Genomic DNA, 20,962 nt, shown 5'->3' on the forward strand with positions numbered 1-20,962 from the left:
GCTGTGTCTAGAGGAAGGGTGCTCCTATGCTAAGAGAGTAGGAAAAAAGAAAGGAGAAAATGGAATGGAAAATTTGCCTTTATGTTATACTGTGCTTAAGGAAAAAAAATCCTCTTCAGAAGCCCTGCACAAATGTTGATTTTTGCCTAGTTTTATACCAATGGCTAGCACAATAACCAGCAAAGTATACTGTCTGCCAGTGTGGGGAATGATATGAAGATTACAAGGCCCACATCTTACTCTATGGAGCAGTGATATGGGGATACACAAAATGGAGCCCTTCAGAGCTTCCAATAGAAGAAGAAAGTATTTCACCATGTATTTCCTTGGTCACCCTTGCCACATTTCTGCCCACCACATGATGCCATTGGATGTTGGTATGAACCTGGCTGTCCAGCCTCCTTTATGCCTCATAAACAGAAAACTCCTAATGCCTAAATGTAGCCTTATGTACCACCTCATCAATTTCCTTTTCAAATCTGAAAGCTGTATGGAAAGTATTATGTGCTAATATCTGAAGAGGCCCTTTGCTCCTTATAAGTGATTTATTTGAGCTATCCAGCTCAGCTCAAAATGGAATCCCAAGTGTCCCCCTAAAAATTATTAGCTGGCGTCATCATGAAGAAAAGAGATGGAACTTCTTGAACCAAAACAGCATTTTTAAAAACACTATTTTTCCAAGTTTTGTATCAGGATGTTAATAACAGAACAATGCAAAGCTTAGTTTTCAAGAAAAAATTCTATCCAATAAGTATAGCAGAGAAAAGTAGACACACGTTTTAGCTGTTCCATGACATTTGTAATGGACATCTATATAGATGTATAACATCTGTACATGTTTCTTAGATACAGGTTAAAGATTGTCAGTAATGAAACTGTAATAACAACAATGAATTGTACATACCATAGGAGGGTTTCCAGCAAACTGAGGGATTGGGCATTCCTTTATTTTTCCCCATTCTGAGATTTTTTGTTCACAATCTTCTGGATGATGCACAGACAAACTCTCTGCAGTCTGCCCACGTACAATTCGTCTGGGAGAAAAATGTAAGTCCAGATCATTTAATAATAGGAAATTAAATTTTTTTATTAAAAGATTCTGCATATATTTTAAGTCCTCTGATGTAGGTCCTGTACTTTTCACTTAAAAGTGATAGCTTATTGCTCCCTCTGAATAGATGAAAGGAAAGAAAATGTATAATACCCAGTAACAGAAAAAATATATGTGCAATTACCAAAGGGATATTTACATGTAACATTATAGAAGGTAAGTCTTGGATCAAATTCTCTTAAGGAAGAATTTCTGCTTCTGTCTCACATGTCATTTTCATTTACAAAAAAACAAAAGCAGAAAATTGCAAATCTAAGAGAGTGACTGCTGGCCCCTACAGTGCCTTTGTGCAAATTAGAAAAAGGTACCCTTCCTATGAAGATAGTCCTATAAGCAAAGGACTCAATCATCAAAGTGTGGGCTAACTTTACTGTCCTTGGCCAGGCACCCACTATAGTAGACAACCGAGACAGTCATATACAGTAGCCCTGAAGCTTACAAGAAGTACCTTATTTGTGGGTTCAGAAATTATCAAAATCAAACCAAATTTTGAAACCAGTTTGAGATACTTAACTATATAGGGATTATAACATTCTCACAGACATCAACACTAATAGTGTGTACTTTGAAGTGCTCAGAGCCCATTCATTTCAATTCAATAAATGTTAGCTGAGCAACTACTGAAACATAAGACAATTATTGGTGATAGAGAGAGGAAGGCACAATGTTGAATAGACTTCAAGGAACATAAATGACAGCATCTTCAGAATATATAAGAAGAAAAGACACAGAAAACCCATTGTAAAGGTTTGTTTTGGAGACCTAAAATTTATTGTGTCATTTGGTGTATTCTGAGAATGTTTGAATTCAAGTTCATTAACCACTCCTTTCTATCCTTAGGTCTTGGGGAACAGAATTATTGTATTGAGCACCTATCATGTGCTCAATACAATCAGGCTTGGGGAAAGACATTTTACACAAATTATCTCAGTTAATCCTCATGACAAGCCTGAGAGGCAAGTATTATTTTTACTAAATCAGAATGATTTAGTAACTCAAAGCAGAATGTTTTGGTGAAAACAATTCTGTTTTGTGTCAGACAGACTTGGGTTCAAATCTCAGTTCTACCCCTTACTAGTTTGGTGGACTCAGGCAAATTATTTAACTTCTTCTGAGCCTCAGTTCCTTCAGCTGTAAAACAAATGTAATAGTACCTCATTAAAGGTTCATTATAATAAGCAATTTGCATGATGTATAAAAAATGCCAGACACAAAGTAAGAGTCCAAAAAATAACTATTAAAGTTCAAAATGCCTAGGTTCCCATGGGAAGTAAATGATAGGAAAATAATCTAATTTTCTCCTTCTCGTCTCAATGCCAGGACCAGGAGTCCAGAAACCTGCATTTTAAACCCAATTCAGATGCTATGGAGCCATGAGACTGTGAGAAATCACCTAACCAGTGTAAAGAGCAGATTCTCTTCAAGTGGAAAAGGAGATAAACATATCTCCTCTGTCTGCTTGAAAGGAAGATGAATATCTGCGAAACTATACAAACAGAAAGTGGTGGAATTACTAAATTGGAGAGGGGAAGAAATTATTTCTCTTCTCTAGGATTACCTGAAACACTGGATTATGACTAAGTCCCATTTAAAGATACTTGAGTGCTTTAAGAGAGTCAACAAATTCTTGGTCTACATTGATTTCTCCGTGCTTACAAAGAGTTTATCAGGGGTCACAGTCAGCAAGTAGTTTAAGAATGCAGTGCCCAATGCAGCTTTCCCCACCCTTCCCCTTTTTCACACTCATGTCTTGGCCACCAACTGAGCTCTGGGCAGAGTGAGTCTTGAGCTTCTACTTCCTCCACCCCTAATTTCCTGGAGCCTTATACCCACCAGGGAACTTCCCCAGGCCTGCCTTTGTGTGCAGGTGGTATGAAACAGTACAAAAAAGGAAACTTGGTATGAAAGAGGATTTCCAATCAGGCAAACTCTCCTAACCACATAGCCAGGAACTGTGTGTCTCTAAGAGAACATTTACCACAGCCTGCTTTAGACTGCCTGGCTCCAATCTCAGCTGGGCCACTTACCAGAGAGGTGGCTTAGGCTGCATATTTTAACATTTTAGCTCCAGGTTTCTTGTCTACAATTACTATCTCCAAGAAATGGTGATAGTGAGAAATCTATACATTTTGGGGGTTAAAAGAAATATCTCATGTCAAACCCTTAGCACAGACCCTTAATAGAAGTTAGCTGTTACTTTCATTATATTAGAATGTTTGAAGGAAACAACCATATATTTTTCCTGCTTGTATTTCTTGCAGTTCCTGAGATAGGTCCTCATACATGGTAGGCAACAAATAAATGATAGCAGGCTTAAATCAAAACTTATTGAACTATAACAAACCTCTTCACTGATTAATCATTAACTCTTCTAGTTTGGAGGTTTGTTTAATTTACTAGTGATTAAACCATAGAGGACATCATTGCAGATATTCCAGATCCTACCAGTGCTCTCAACATGTTTTATACATTTGCAAGGACACTCAGACTTTGGTGTATTTTTCAAGCTTGCTATACATAACTGCACTATGAATAGCAATTACATGGGTGCGTGAAACAAAAATGCCAATGTTTAGTGGTTTCTATCAAACTGACCTCTGCTATCCTCTCACATTCCCTTAGCAGACAGGCTAACCACACACAGGCAAGGAGGTCACTGTGCCTCTAACAGAGCATCCTGCCTAGAAATTGAGGGACATGAAATCCTTGACTTCAGAATTTAAACACTCACTCAGCTCCATGGATGGCAAGGCCAATGAAGAAGATCACAAAGAGATGATGTGTGTACCAAAAGACTTCATAGTAAGACCTCCGGATGGTTTTGGTGGAGGAAGTGATAATTAATATGAGGCACAGCGTGATGACAACTCCAGTGATGCCTGCCAACAGGGTCACAGCCAGGTACAGGCCTCCTTCAGGGTTCTGTAAAATATAAACACACACACACACACACACACGTGCGTGTGCACAATATTATAGGTTCTCAAATGCAGGACTATTATAAAGTGTCCAATGTATAGAACAATAGATATTTTCACCCCCTCTTTGAATAATCCTAATCATCTCTCACAGAGAGATATAGATTTGAAACAGATGTTTCTAAATTTTAAAATGTCTTACATGGTTAAGATGTCATAGGAAATGTGAATTGATACACTTAAATAGTTATTTCTAAGGGGGTAGAAAATAAAGGAAATCAATCAACTACAGGATGTCCTAAAAGTGTCTGAAGCCTCTTTCTCCCTTTGATTTTGAAAGGGCCACAGTGCTTAGTTTGCAAGTATATTCTGGGAATGCTGAACATCATCAGCTGTGTTCCCCAGAAGCAGATCCTGAGATGAGACATCATGGGCAAGTGACTTAGAAAACATGTGCTCCAAGAAAAACTGGTAAGACAGTAGGGAATAGGATAGAAAAGACGAACAAGTCAAGCAAGGGGGTGAAATCAGGCAAAGTCTCACAGGGGATAGCTTCAGCCTGATCCTGCAAGGGAACTCTGGAGGGTAAGTTACAACTTAAGAGTTTATCCTGTCTCAAGGCAAGGAAGCCAGATTTCATAGTCTGCATCCACCAGTTATTGGCTAAGGGTTGCACAGGAACAGGTAACCATTCAGCCGCCCCCAACCAACCTTCCAAGATCTCTGAGCCTGTGAGCAAAGGGACCCTAGTAGCCCCAGGGCAGTCCTCTGAGGAGGAAACACAGTTACAGGTTATCGAAAATGAAAACATTTAGAAGAGTGGGAGAGCGTAGATACAGTAAAAGTGATCCAGGAACAACTGAATAGAGCATGATAGTGTAGACTTACCTAGTTATGTTAATGTTGCCACCCTCATATATCATTGGACAAACAATGAATAATGTAAAAGAAAAATTACCCAATATATTGTAGAAAAAATCTGCTTTTTATGATGCTGTTTAATTCTGTCCCTAAGTATATCAGGCAAATTTTTCTCATGTAAGTCTGAGGATAATAATTATTTTTTCCAAAACTAAGGATGTTTTCTAAACACAAGAAAACATTTTTAGAATTCAGTGCATATTAATGTGATTTAGTCATCTTCCCAAGTCATTGGGTGCATGAAGACTTGGAGCTTCTGTCTCTGAGTGTAGGAAGCTTCAACAACTGCTGGGATAGAAGAAGTTCTTACTTCTGGATACCCTCCTGTCTACCCCTAGAGAAATGTTGAGTTACTCCCAGTGCACCTATGCTTCTCAAGGAATGACAATTTGTAGACACAGGCCATCCCTCAGATGTTGTTGGTAAGAAAAGACAAAGGCATCACACAACTGTCAGCTGGTGGCTGGCCTTACATTAATACTTAGGTCAGGATGTTCCCTACTTCACATAAATAATTTCACAGAACACCAGCATCAGAGGAGGTCACTCTGTGACTGTGATGGAGTGAGATAAAAACAAAACCACTCCAAAATCATGTCTGAGCCTAGACAATGACTACTGCTTCTTTGCCTATTACAGACTTAGTCCTATTCTGTTCCCTCTGCCTCCTAGAAAAAATAAGATACCTTATCTGAGAACTACCCCCAATTCCTGACCATAACTGATCCAGAGAAAATCCTTGCATTCTTAAATCCTCCCCCAAACCATCTAACAGAATCCTAAATTCTAAATCCACTTTACATCCCCTTGAGATGCCCAGAGTTCCACAAGATGTGAGATTTCTTTTGCTGTAGCAAGTAGTAAACCACACCTTGTTCGACTAGACATGTGTTCCCAGCTTTCTTTGACTGGTGGGCATAGTCACAGGTAAGCCTGAGTTACCCCAGGCTTCATATGCACACATTCTCATGGATGAGCTTAAAGACCTGGAAAACATCTAGAGACCTCCACACATGAGGTGAGGAGTGCGGGAGACATTTTTTTCTATACTCCCATTATTGTAACCTACAGACTTGTCCCTCTGATGGTTAGCCAACTTTTTTTTTTTTTTCTGGCAAAGTAGAGGTCTTCACTCACTGAAATACAGTCCTCAATTGTAATAGCCTAGAGAATATCTAAATCAGATAATGAGAGGCTTACCTTGATTCTCTTTCGAGCAAAATTGAGATAAGTTTCATTTGGCCTGTCTCCAAGTTGAGAGAGTGCTACTGAATAAGGATCAGAATTATTGACTCGGGCATTCACACACCATTCCACATTAAATAGATGTGCAATGGTGTGAATCGCTGAAAAGGGCAGAGAAGAGAAACAGAGAGTGAAGGGTATGAACAAATTTATTGTAAGCTGGGTTTCTGGGACAGCCTCTGACTCTATGATAAGCCACAGGGAGACAAAGGGAGGCCCAGGACACTTATAAACAAGAACTGGGTCTCCAGAACCAAGAAGACAAGGCAATTCTAATGGGTAAGATCCTCTCTAGTTGTGTAATTGTGGGAAAATGACTTAACTCTCTGGTCTTGGTTTCCTAATTTGTAAGATGAAGATGTTGAGCTATATGCTCCTAAAGACTCAACCAAGTTATAAGGTTCTACACAATAGCCTTAGTTTCTGAAGGTATTTAGATATGCTCTCATTATCTCTCTCCATAATATATTTGGGCTCAAACAAGAAAACGCTCATGTAATGAATGCCTAATTGCTGGCCCATTAACCTGACTCTGAAATTACCTCCAGAGAGAGATGACAAATTTGATTGAATTGATACAAACCTATGGCCATAAGGTATGAATCTCTCTCTCTTAAAAATTGCATTCTTTATTAATAAACACTTACATAGGGCTTACTAGATGCCAAGTACTGTTATCAGTACTTCACAATGACTTAATCCTTACATTGACTCAGTGATGTAGGTGCTATTAATATCAGCTCATCTTACAGATGAGGAAGCTGGGACACAGACTGCTTTAAAACCTTGTTCAAGGTCATCAAGCTAGGAAGCAGCAGAGTTAAGAATCAAATCCAGTACATTTGGCACGCAAATATGTGCTCTTAATCCATAAACTATGCCAGTTTCTAACAAGATTTTATCATATATTTCTTTTGAACTGTTTATTTGCCACTGCTAAAAAAGCCTGCCAGATCTACCAGTAGAAGAGAAACTCAGTTAAATGCCTGTAATCTAAGCCTATTTTACTCAGGCTAGGAACAGACTTTTTAAGGGCAGAATACAAGTCTGCTTTATCACTGTGCTTATATATTCTCTGGCACATGAATGATTTGTTGAGTTAGTGGAATTAGATAAGGGTCTCAAATATAGCCCTTCTTGCACTGACACTACCACCCTAATAATTTTAATAATAACACATAATATCTCTATACACACATATATATCCATTGTATGGATACATGTAATAACAATAACACTAACAATAGTAATAATAATAATGAAGGTATTTAGCTGATAATGACCGTCTTGAGGGATTCTCAATTTATGGGCTATGGCTCCTATAGGTTTGCTGCAAAAAGTCCACAAATTCACACGTGCAACCAAAAACTTTATTTAGAATAAGTAAGTTTGCATATGTGAATTAACATTTTTGACACTAGAAAGAATAGCAAAGGGTGAAGACACCAGGATTGACTTTTCTGATGGCATATTTTCATTTTTATAGGAAAATCCTGAAATAAAAATGCTTTAAAACCTAAAGGAATAAATCCTAATATTGAAGTGGCAGAAAGTGTGGTAAATACTTTTGAGCAGAACTCATTAAAAAAATGCAACATAACCAACCACCACTTAATCTAACTATAAAACTGGTAGATCTCTTATATAAAAAGGTATCTAGGAATAGAGGGAACTCTCTGGTTCCAAGTTTTCTTTAATAAACTTACCAGAGTGAAGTGCAATCATCCATGCCACCATTTTATGAAAGGTGAGATTCCTGTCCAGTTGTCTTCGAACTCTTGTTGAGCAACACTTTGGATTAAGGGGGAAAGAATGGAATAGTAATTGTTAACAAGAAAGCTTGCTATGTGTCAAACATTTGATACATATTATCTCATTTAATTTTCATGACCACCCTACAAACTATATCATTATATCTATTTGATAAATGAGGAAACTGAGGCTCAGAGAGATGCAGTCATCTTCCTCAGGTCAAACAGCCAGTAAGTGACATGGCTAGCTTAACTGGTATGTTTTCTGTTCTCATACTGGTGACATAAAGTCTCCTCTGGAATCCATTGCTTAACTGTATACAAATATAAACTTGGACAAAAAAACATATCTAGCTACATAGTTTCTAGTTCTGATTAATTTACTCATTAAACAAAGGATGTAGAAATTAATATCACATACCTCATAGTCAAGTGGGGACACAGACAAGTGAACAGTTCTAGAACAAGTGGATAGTTTTCAAACAACACTGTTCTAGGGTATACACACTATGAGAGGAGAAAGAAGGATACACCTGCCCATGCAGGTGAACAACATCACAAGGGAGATCATTGACCAAATGCTAATAGCCAAAATAACAATAGCTAACATTTACCAAGAGCTTCTGCAACTGTTTTACATGCATTGACTAATTTAATTCTTACATTAATCTTGAATGTAATTGATGTAATATTTAATTTAATTTAATCTTTAATGTAATAATCAAATTAACTGTTTAATTCTTATAATAATGGTACAAGAGAGGTACCATTATTATTACTACATAACAGATGAGAAAACAAAGGGATAGAGAGTTTACCTGGCCTTAGGTCACACAGCTAATAAGTTGCAGAGCTGGGATTTAAACTCAGGCCATCTGATACTACAGTTTATATAAACATTCTGTTATTTCATACTTTACATGATTTCCTTTGGCATTAAAAATGCTATTGTACTCAGTATTTTAGTGTATTTGACGAATCTACATATGTTAGAAAATGTGAGTTTGAATCTCAATTCGTGCCAATGCTCAAAGAAAGAAAAAAAACTGATTCAAACTGATTTATGGTTGAATTAGAGCTTGGCTCTCCTGAAAACTGGCCAATGTCTTGCTCTGGTTGCTTTGTTCCATAGTCTAAATGCACTGTCACAGAGATTCAGGGAACTTTAAGAACAAGAGAGTGAAGTACCAAAGAAAATTTATGTACTTAAAATATTTGGTTCTAAATGTTTTATTCAATTTAAATATAGGGGTGTTTAATATTTGGCTTACTTATTTTTAATAAAATACTCTGATTTTGTAGAAAATATAATTGCACAGAAAATTGTGCTTACTCCACCATCTATCTCTCAGTTAGCCATAACTAGGGAGGGCAGGAAGTTTAAACCATGAGGTCAGATTCTTGAAATTTCAGAAATAGTAGTAAGGAAGACACTGAGGATTCCAGGAAAAGGAAAAATAAAAAAATTATGCTTTATTGAATTCCTTCTGTGAACTAGGTAGTTTACCCATAATCATTACTCATTTAATGCAACAAGGTAAGTCTTAATGTCCTCATTTTACAGGTAAGAAAACTAAAGCTAAAATTGCACACTGGCTGGGATCCAAGTCTATTTGTCTATAAAAGGTTAATGCCCTTTTCTACCAAACCAAATGCAGGAATATAGTCACTATTATTCTAAGTGCCTAAAAATCTGTGACAAGAATTTAAGTGTAAGTATTCTATCCAGAAGGTGATCATGGAAAACGAAGGTAGAAATGAGACTGGGAAGGAAATTAATGAAGAGTGCATTATCATATCAGCTACCATGATCTTATCATATCATTGGGCTCAATCACACCAGGGAACTCTGGGAGACTGTGTAGAACTTATCCCAAAGGGTTTTTTATTTATTTACTTTGTTTGTTTTGTTCTTTGGTTTTTGCCTAACGGGTTAAGAAGCTTGGGTGTTCAACCACCAACTGCCATCCATGATTGGCTGAAGGCTGCTCTGAGGGATGCTCTCAGGGCATCAATCCCCTGGGATTTCAGGCTTGCCCCAGGAGAAAGCTGAAAGAAAATCCCCAGGCAGAGAGTGAATGATGCTTGCAAAGGGCAGTTGTCACATGGATTGGAAGTGCCGGTGCTTAGGGAATATGGTGGAGCACCAATGGCATCGGTTACAATTAAATGTTCACCAGTGGAGCTGAGCAGTGACTCAGACTCTCAAATAATGGTTTCCTATTTGAAATAAAAACTTGTAAAATAAAATTTTTCAAACTTAATGTTTTTGAAATAAAAATTTATTTGTAAAATGTATTTTACTCATCTGTTGTTGAAAAGTTGACCATCTTTGTTTTCTTATATAGCCGCCTTGTCTTTTGTGTTCATTACAAGTGTTGAAAGTTATTTTCTACTTTGTATTCCTTAAAATTTTGAGGAAATAACTTTTTCCTGTTTCCCAATTGCCTGTTCCTCTATAGTTTCTTTCTTTCTTTTCTTTTCTTTCTTTTCTTTCTTTCTTTCTTTCTTTCTTTCTTTCTTTCTTTCTTTCTTTCTTTCTTTCTTTTCTTTCCTTCCTCCCTTCCTTCCTTCCTTCCTTCCTTCCTTCCTTCCTTCCTTCCTTCCTTCCTCCTCCCTCCCTTCCTTCCTTCCTTCTTTGGCTTCTTAAATTTCAACTTAATTTCCTCTATAGTTTCTGAGAGTCCTTGTGGTAGATAGAATTCTAGAATGACCCCCAATGACTTATATAATCTCCTCCCCTTGAGTTTGGACCTGTGAAAATGATGAGACATCACTCTGTGATTTTGTTACATTATATGGTAAAAGGGATTTTGCAGAGGTAAAGTCCCAAGTTGACTTTAATAGGGAGATTATCTGGGCCGACAAACCCAATCACATGAACTCTTTAAATCTGGGTTTAGAAGTCAGAGATGGAGGAAGTCAGAGAATTGAAGTACTGCTGTTGGTTGGAAGGTGGAGGAGGGCATGTGGCAGGGAATGCAGGAACATCTAGGATCTGAGTGGCCCCTAGATGATCACCAGAAAGGAAACAGGGACCTCTAGTGCTACATCTGTAATGAACTGAATTCTGCCAACAAGAATGAGCTTAGAAGAGGGTTTTTACTCAGAGTTTCCAGGTGGGAATTCAGCCCAGAAAACACCTTGATTTCAGTCTTACAATACTCTGAGCAGAAAACCCAGCAACTGGGTGCTGGACTTGTGACCTACAGAGCTGTAAACTAATAAACGGGGGTTGTTTTAAGTTATTGTGGTAATTTGTTACACAATAGATGATTGATACAGTCCTTACAGGAGTGGTGAAACCAGGTTGGAGTCCAAAGAATCAGAGAATGAGAATTAGTAGGGTTGGAAAGCAGTACTGAATTACATTTCAGAGCAAGTTTTGTCTTCAGATATACCTGTGTTGGGTCCCAGTCCTCCCACCTAGCCGTGTGACATTGAACAACATAGTCTCCAGTTTCCTCACCTGTATAATTATCATAGTTAGTCCCTCAAATCCCTATTGCATATATTCATTGACAGGTATTTAATCAATATTTGATGTTATTTAGTATCATTATTTAAGTTTTCAGTTAGTAAGCCTGCACTTCCCAGCTAGTAGGTAAGCTTCCTGTGTGAAAAACAGTATGTCATGTACTTAAAAAAAATCTTTTAATCATTATTTGGCTGGATAAATGAAGTACATTTTCATTTCCCTGGAACTGGAGATGATTATACTAAACCTATTGAGATGTATTTACCCCCATATCTATACTTGCCACACACTGTTCTTTTCTATTTGTTGACAAATCCTTTTGAAATTTTTTGGGGAAAATTCACTGGCTCCTGCATGCTGAATTTAAAGCAAAAGAATATGGTTTTGTTGTGGAACATACACTGTCTCCATAGTACTATCCTTATCATCATAATCACCATGGATCATAAAAAATGTAAAATAATATATGTTGATGCCCCCGATAGCTTTAACTGTAGATCCTTAGAGAAAAATTAACTGAAAGCCAGAACAGTGGAGAGATGTGATTGGGAAATACATTGTCCACTCAATGATACTCTGTTTCATCTTATTAGGTAATTTTTAAAAAGCTAGTTAATGTAAAACACATATATTATATTGAAAGGAAAAAGTGAGATTACTAGTAACTAATGGATCAGTGGAGTGGGTCCAACCATCAGGGCACAAATCCCTAATTTTTCCCACCTACCCTCTTTGGTGTGGACAGGAATGGCAAACAAATCCAAAAAGAAGCCACAAGTCATGCTGATGCTGGGCTTTTAAGAATACCATCTCCTCACCACTTCCTTAAAAAAGGAGGCGAGACAACCAGTTGGTGGCATAGGAAGGAAGGACTTTACTGTCTGTGACTGCCCATAATTTTTTGTTCCCCATCATCATGCAGATTGCATTTATATGCTTTGAGTTACTTCTAAATTCTTGCCAGCCACTTCCCAATTATCCAGGTTGCCATCATGCCCCCTAGCTTCCTTACTAACTTACTTTACTTTGTGCCATTGACTTCTAAAGGGAAGTTTCTCTGTTACTGTCACCGGAAGCCTTGCCCGATTTCAATAAACTACCATTCTAATGCAAGGGAGATTATTGAGTCACTTCAGCAGATTTCTATGCTCTATTGAAACTGAGTAAGAAAAAAATATTTCAAGAAAAGGGGAAGTGGAACTAAAAAGAAGTACATATTTTATGGGGTGTGACACTTACGTTACAGAAACTCAAAAGCTCTACTTTTTGTACACTTGATCTCACCACACGCACCATTAATGTATCTGATTTAGATATTTATATGCAACTGGGAGAAATTACCAAATCCAACTTTGAATCTACAGAACTCAGGCAAATAAGTTGACAGTAGTATCCACACCTGCTGGCAGTAGAATATCTGATAAATATGAATAACACTACCTTATTTGCATAGCACTGTTTATAATTTGGAAATTCCATATTTATTCTCTGTCTCTCCTGTAACACTCTAAGCTCCTTAAGCTCATGGCCTAGCTATACCTTACTCTTTACTCACCACATGTCCCCAGTGCTTAGCACATAGATGGCACTCAGCAAATACATTATTGACTGACAACTCACTAATTGACAGACTTAAACAATTAATATACTTTTAGACCAACATATGCCTTCTTACATTTGTGTTAGTTGACCTGTTTTTCAACTAAAAAAAAAAAAAAACTATGAGACAGAAAGCCCAAGAGGCTAGTGCTAGACCACATGATTAAAGACAGAGGCACACTGAGTGCCTCTGACTCCCAGACTATATAAGGTAACAGATAAAACCTCACCCTCTCACCTTCCTGTTTCTTTCTGATCTTAAGACTAGGACTGCCATCCAGATAGAAATTAGTTTCTGCATGGCAAGTTGGGGGTTTTTAAGGTTTCCTCAGAGATTTTTGTATGCTGAGCTTCACCTTTTCTCCATTTTTCTCAACAAAGCAGTCTGAGAGCCTTTACCCCTACCTTTCCTGGAGTGGTGGGGTGGGCAACCCTGGGGCTTTTTTTCTCTAGGTAACCAGAAGGATTACAAAGCAAAGTTTCAATGATTGAGACCTCTAGAAACTGAATGCAAGTTTGTGGTTATTTTGCTTATATAGTGTCCTACTACTGAGTCCTTGTATTTATAACATCCTTGTCATTTCTAGTCTAGGTTACTTGGCATGCTCAAACACTTATATATATAATGGCTTTCTAAGATCATAATACTGCAACAGCACAATTTCAAGGAGTTTCGGCAGCATGATTTAAAGTGAATGGGCTATGGGGACACAATGACCCGGGTTTGAATGCCAACACTTCCATTTAATTTTGTTCCCACTTTACTGGTTTGATGTGCAGATTTCATGCGGTGAATTCCATTAAGCTTCAATGAGTGGCAGCTATATGATTTCCAACATTAGTCACAGCACACTCACTCATTTTAATCACAATCACAGAAGAAGTTTTATTAGAAAAGTTCACATTTCAGGTTAGGAATCCCAGAAGAAAGTACATGCTTGATCTGTAAAAGAATGTTGCTTGCTGATAGTTTTAAAACGTATTCTTTTATATAAAGATCTATGTAGTTATACAGCCAAGCTTCTCTGCAATTTGAAGGGCAGTCTCATTTCATCCCTGTCTTTAGAGACTCTCATGCAGATCTTCCCTCCTCAGTCACAGGAGGCATAAAAGCTGGCATTACAACATGTGCTGCTCATGGGACATGGTGCTCACCAGCAGTGCAATTTGGACTTGCGGAGTAACCAAGATTTCTTAACAGGCCATCTTGGTGAAAACATTGCCTGTTTCTCAGGCTTTACTTCCTCTAAATTGAAACTATTCTAATGGGGGTAGGGAGAATAAAAATGAATTGTGTCTCCTTAGAAACAAGGAACTCGCCAGGCAGGTGACTCATGCCTGTAATCCCCACATGTGTGGAAGTCAAGGAGTGATGATCACTTGAGCCCAGGAGTTCTAGGCTGCAGTGAGCTATGATCGTACCACTGCACTCCAGCCTGGGTGATAGAGAACCCAACTCAAAAATAAGCTATAGTGTATGGGCTTCATTTAGCAAATGTTCACTGGGCACTTACGGTATATTAAACATTATACTTTACAATAGGTGGCTCATTAATAAAACTTTCAATTGAGTGTAATTTTACCTCTGTGATTTCTTAAATTTAGAAGATTTGTTGGAAATCCTTGTAATCAATGTCTAATACCAAGCAAGTACTGTTGTTAGATTTTGGTTTTGGTTAGCTGTCAGTTTGCAAGACAACATTGTGTGGCATAGAATTTATGGCTTAAGGAAAGGAACCTCATCACAGAATTTTTCAGAGGAAGATATCATGACTCTTTCTGGAACATCTTAAATTGGTTATCAACATTCTTCTTCTTTTTCTGAGGAAGTGAAGGTGTAACAGTTATTTCTGCCGACTTCCACTTTAGATTTGTGAGAGCCCAATTTTGGCAGTTGGTTTAAGATGAAATGGTATTTTGTAAATAGTTAAATCATAAAATACAAGCTAAATTATAGCCTCTAGTCCTATATTAGTAAATTGAATGTTATATGTTCTTAAAAAAATTCTCTGGATCAGCATGAATTTAGTGCAACTAGGAAAAATGAGGCAGAGTTCAAGGCAAGTTATGCTTGTTATTACAGTTTAGTTCACTGCCTCCTTTAAATATTATTTAATTGCCAAATTAAGCATGAACTCCTCAACTATACATATGCAGTTCTAGTTTACCAGTAAAATCCTACCTCTTTTCTCCAGCCTTATGTCAGGCATCTGCCCTGTACAATCCCTACATTCCCACAAAAGTAGTTTGCTTTCTGCTCTCCTCCATAAATGATCTCTATTTAATAAGTATTTTTTTTCAAAAAGCTTACTATACCTTTTATTTAAAAAAAAAACCCAGAAGCTACTAGTCATTAATGAACCATGGAATTGGTCCCACCAGGACACCAATCCCTACTTTTTCCCAGCTACCCTCTTTGGTGTGGTCACAGGTGGCAAAAAAATAGTTATAATAATAATACAAAGAGAAGCCAAGGCTATGCCAATTCTTGGCCTTCAAGAATACGATTTCCTCACTATTTCCTGTGCTTCTGTCCATGCCATCTTCTCTACATAGAATGCCTTTCTCTCTCCTTTACACCTCTTAGAAGCTTACTTATTTTTATATGCTCATCTCTAATGTCACCTTCTCTAAAATGCCCTTCTTCATTCCCTGCCCCACCTGACACAACTTCTCTCTTGCTTCACCATAGTATTTTATTTGTAAAGCTTTGTGGGACCCATCATATTTTGCTTTGTATAATATTTATTTGAGTACACTTGTAGATTTTAAGTTCCTTGTTTGTCATCTTTGTACAATAATACCAGTGAGAAATTTGTATATCATTTTATGGGTTACAGAGATTCTTCCTACTTATTTTTTTCCCCCTTCTAGCACAGTACATTTAGTGGCTTACTAAATTGTTGAAGTGAGAGTCAAAGGAATTCTGGACATTTAGAAAGCTCTATGCTCCCCAGTTCCATGAAGCCAACACTTCTTGGTTAGATTCATTATAGTGTGACTCTGTCCATTGACTCCATCTCCTTGGGATATTATCCACAGAAGATATTTCCGCTGACCTAAATTTTTTTGAATGACACTGAAAGATTAACTCCCAAATATCACATGTCAACTTCCTAAAGCTCTGTATATATGCATATCTATCACGTATATATATGTGTGTGTGTAAACGTGTACATGTGTGTGCTACTTCATTGCTATTGTTGAGGTATAGGTGGTTTTGTGTGTTTTTTCAAAATTTGTTTTCCAAATAGTTGTCTTAGGGAGCTCCAGCCACAAATAATACAGAAATATACTAGATAATGGCTTGGCTCATGAATATTCTACAGAAGCTGGAATCCTCACAAATCATTCATTTGTTTTTACCTAAAAAAAAGGCATTTTGCTTGATGGCCTTTGAAAATTAGAGGAACTTAGTAAAACATTTTCTCTTACCGCACTGGAACCCCTGAGGAAGGACAGCAGATTTCGACAGACTGGCAAGAGAATCAGCATGCAGTTGAAATTCAGGCAGGCTGCAGGGGCCCTGGCCAGTGCCAGTGCTGACTAGAAGAGGCGGGAAAGGGAGCAGAGTGACTTTTTTGAGCACAGAATGTGCCCTGTCCCCTCTTCCCCAAGGTTCTCAGCATGAGGCCACACACCAGAGACACCAAGTGATCTGTACAGGAAGGTCCTTCAGAGCCAACGGTTTTCCTTTAGGGCTAGCTAGGACCCTTTGTTTTCATCTGAAATTGACCTTTTGCCCTAATTCAACATTTTATTATTAAAATGTTCAAACATAAAGACAAGTTGAAGGAAATTTACAATAAATACCTGTTTATTCATCTCCCAGATTATACCTTTTATGCTTGCTTTATCACATATCTATCTATCCATTCCTGTATCCATCCATCAACTCATCTAATTTTTGATGCATTTCAAAGTAAGTTACAGACAACAGTTCACTTTCCCTTTAACACTTAAGGTGCATATCATTAACTAGAGTTAAGTATCAAGACTTTTAAAGACTTTAAATATTTTCTTAGCACTTAGATTGATCTTAACAGTATCTTAAATGGGTATGGTAAAATGCTTTAGCATTATAATTATTGTATTTGTAATGTCTAAAGAAGTTGCATATTTTGGAGGGAGAAAGCATCAATGTGAATAAACTAACAACAATTATAATAATCTAGCATAATTATATGCTAAAATTATTTACATATGATTTATAATACATATAATAATTAATATTAAGCAATTAATTCATAGTTTCAGCATGATGTAACAGATGTTTTCTGGAGGCAAGAGGCCTGACAGTTCAAGCAAACTCAGAATACTAAAGGACCCAAGGAAACTGAAGGGCCTTCACTCTACTGGCCTAGTCAACAGATGTGGCCCTTGAGCAAGTTCCTCAAGTCTCCATATGTAGAGAGAGGTTTATTTTCTGAAGATCATTTCATAACATGTGATTAGGAGCAGAGCTCTTCATGCAAAAAAGTAGTAGGAATTAGGTGACTTAGAAAATATGGAAAGTCCCACTTGTCCCACATGTGTCACTCCTGGATGGATTGCCCCAACCTGGCCTTCCATTTCAGAGTGAGTATTAGATTTCTCCTTTAAGCTAAACAATGGCACATGGTTCTTGGTTGGGGAAGGATGCCACTGGGCCCCTCTGCCCCACTTTTGTTGGTCCCAGACTGGAAGGCTTTAAGTGACTCTTGCCCAGAAAGTTGCAATGGAGGGAGTGAGGCTGATGGTACTGTTTGGGTTGGTCAGAATATTTAAAATGCTAACAGGAAGATGAACAAGAATGTCTGATGAGAAATGTGAACCAGCCAATATTGCATGGGATGGAATTTATACTTACCCCAAGAAGTTTTCTTGTGTAAAAGAACTTAGGTGGAATATCATAAACCCGGTAATACCAGACAAAGAGGAAGACGTTCAACCCCAGCCAAACCAGCTGCACAAACAGAAATAATTGCATGAAGTTTTCACATTTCAACAGTAGATTCCACACAAGACTGGAGTCAGATAAGGGTCAGGACTTCCCCAAGTCCAACTTTGACAAAGGTAGTGACAAAGCTGGATATAACCAGCTTACAGCCAGCTGTTTCCTCAACAGTGTCACTACACTTGTCTATAATTAAAACCTCTCCACCCTGTGTTGTTTCCCATGATTGTTTTATGATTTGGCCAGTATACCAAATTATCAGTCTTACATTCCCCTACTCCCTTTTTTTCCTCCTCTCTTTTGCTTAACCTTGGATAGGTAGCTGATAGCAGGCCACTCTACTTAAAATGAGAAAGGAAGGGAACATGTTACTATTGCTTTCCCTCCACCAGTATGACACTGCATTCTGTTCTCACAAGTGCTAATCACCTCCCTCTACCACACAGTAATCCAGCTAGTGAATTCGCATCAGCTAAAATGCCAAGCCTTCCATTTTCCTTCATTAGTTTTACTTAATGCTTCAAGGAGAGAATATTGAGCATAGTGAGGGGCTTGGGATTTACAACAAAAACAGCTTTCTAGATCATGACGGTTCATTTTATCCTAAGCACTGACTGGATCAAGTGGTGACACTACCCAGGTCTCTACCTTCAGCTCCATAGTGATCTTTTCTCAACTATGCTTTGAAGCTATTATATGCCCTAGACACTTGATAATATTCTCTCTTTACAAAGAAAAAGGTGCTAAAGCAACTTCCCAATTTCCTGATCTTGTCGTTCTTTCTTTACTCTGACTTTCCAAGCTGTGTTTTTACTTTCAAGTGCATGAGTATATAATTTAGAAGGAGGTCATTTCCTGGGAAAAATTGTGGCCAGAGCTAAAAGTTTAATTTGAACTTACTTTCTATAGAAATTATTTGCTCTTAAAAATGGTGATAAGAAGTTAAGTTTACAGCTTCGAATACTTGGAAGAATTCTCTATTGCAGTAGAATGTTGGTTTGGCATAAATATTTTTTATAACAAAATATTTGTTGTTTTTATTTGTGCCGCTAATTTCTTTCTATATTTAAAACTCAAAGACTCATTATTTTTCATGATAAATTTTTATAAAAGTTCCATTCATATTCCATTCATAATTGTTCTTTTTAACATCTGTGTAATGCTTCTATTGGTTATTTAGAAAGGCTATTTAAAAATTATATTTCTATCTACCCAATTTGTCCATTATTGCTTTGCTGATAACATCATTTTAAGAGAATAGTTGATTTTCTTTATTTTAAAAAGTACAGAAATCATTGTGTCCATTTGTAAATTAGCTATATCTTTACTTACATAGTTTCTCCGGATAGATTATATTGATTTATATATATGTACAATTATATATAAGTATACATACTACATATGTATGAATCTAGATGACTTATTTCAATTCTGTTCTTTCGAATTTTTATAAATCTTGTAAATAACTCAAGTTTAGATCTTTGAAAAAAAGAAGGTACTTGTTTTTGAAAATAAATTTGAGAAATTTTATTACATTTAGTGTAATTACTGAAATAAAGGCCTACTTCCCATACATGAGTCAATCTTACATTTTTTTAGTTAGAAAATGGTAAAAAATTTCAATTTGTCATTTTTAAAGTAGTATAAACACATAGACATGTGCATCTGAGTAAACATTACTAAACAACTCAGAATCAGAGATCATTAGCATGAAATATTTTCTACTCCTTCTGCGAAATGCTGGCTAATTTAGTCCTCCTAGGAATTCAGAAGTAAGCTAGAAGTGAGCCCCCAGATATGTTCTTTCCATTAAGGAATTTGGAAGAATGGACTCAGTCTGTTTACAGATAGATATATGTTCACATGGTAAATCAGTTTCAACACAATTCCTCAAATGAACAAAAAAGCTTTGGTCTATTTTAGTTCCAAGATAACCCCAAGAAGTCAGAGAATTTATAACTTATCTCTTGTTGGTACTTACAATGACAAAAATGGAGAGCCCCTCATTCACAGCCCAGTTCCCCATGGTGGCAGAGGTTGAATGTGTTGTGTTTGCCTTTCTTCTATACTATGCTTCTTCTTCCAATGAGGAAATGAAAACAGCAGCCCTGGGGCAATCGGTTTCCTTTTCTTTTATCAGAAATTGGCTAATAATCATTGGTCAACTGAAAAGCTTGCATCCATAACAAACTTAAATCTTTAAACCTCAACAACTACAAAAAAAGGGTCTATAATGATCCAGTCACAATTAAACATAGTGGAAAATGAAACCAATTTCTACAACTAAGAGATAAATAACAGTGCATTTTAAGGGATGTATTTTACACAGTGAAATAACTTTTTAACTAACCAGCTATTTGCTCGCAATTTTTAAACCACTCAACTAGACATGACTTGGTGCTGGGTAAAACACATTAAACAGGTGTGATTTTGACAGGCCGACAGCATTTATAGCCTTGCTGAGAAAAGTAGTAACAATTGTAATGGTTGATATTTACAAGATACTTACTATGTGCCAATTTTATGTGCTATATATGTCTATATGTGTGTGTGTATGTTCATGTATAGATATAATATATAGATATAATTTGAAACATATATATATAAATACAGATGCTTTGGTCAATGATGAACCACATGTATGACAGTGGTCCCATAAGATTATAATGGTGTTGGCCAGGCACGGTGGCTCACGCCTGTAATCCCAGCACCTTGAGAGGCTGAGGGGGGTGGATCACTTGAGGTGAGGAGTTTGGGACCAATCTGGACAACATGGTGAAACCCCGTCTCTACTAAAAATACAAAAATTAGCTGGGCATGGTGGCGGGCACCTGTAGTCCCAGCTACTCAGGAGGCTGAGGCAGGAGAATCACTTGAACCTGGGAGTCAGGTTGCAGTGAGCCGAGATTGTGTCATTGCACTCCAGCCTGGGCGACAGAGCGAGACTCCGTCTCTCTCTCTCTCTCTCTCTCTATATATATATATATATAAAATATAATATAA

At 37.3% G+C, this 20,962-nt stretch overlaps 1 protein-coding gene across 1 annotated transcript in view; it reads right to left on the minus strand.

The window, feature by feature from the left end:
• LOC100605123 (cytochrome b-245 heavy chain) overlaps nucleotides 1-20,066 on the minus strand; it is a 33,505-nt gene extending 13,439 nt beyond the window's left edge. Inside the window, exons 1-7 of the mRNA XM_003270985.4 lie at nucleotides 19,941-20,066; nucleotides 17,873-17,968; nucleotides 16,459-16,569; nucleotides 7,902-7,986; nucleotides 6,151-6,296; nucleotides 3,843-4,033; nucleotides 905-1,034 (exon numbers count right to left, since the gene is read on the minus strand). Of these exons, the coding sequence (XP_003271033.1) occupies nucleotides 905-1,034; nucleotides 3,843-4,033; nucleotides 6,151-6,296; nucleotides 7,902-7,986; nucleotides 16,459-16,569; nucleotides 17,873-17,968; nucleotides 19,941-19,985 (804 nt within the window). The 5' untranslated portion in view covers nucleotides 19,986-20,066. The remainder of the gene's footprint in view (nucleotides 1-904; nucleotides 1,035-3,842; nucleotides 4,034-6,150; nucleotides 6,297-7,901; nucleotides 7,987-16,458; nucleotides 16,570-17,872; nucleotides 17,969-19,940) is intronic.
• Between the last annotated feature and the right edge of the window lie 896 nt (nucleotides 20,067-20,962).

Source organism: Nomascus leucogenys, chromosome X (genome assembly GCF_006542625.1).
Source record: "Nomascus leucogenys isolate Asia chromosome X, Asia_NLE_v1, whole genome shotgun sequence".
Classification (NCBI taxonomy): domain Eukaryota; kingdom Metazoa; phylum Chordata; class Mammalia; order Primates; family Hylobatidae; genus Nomascus; species Nomascus leucogenys.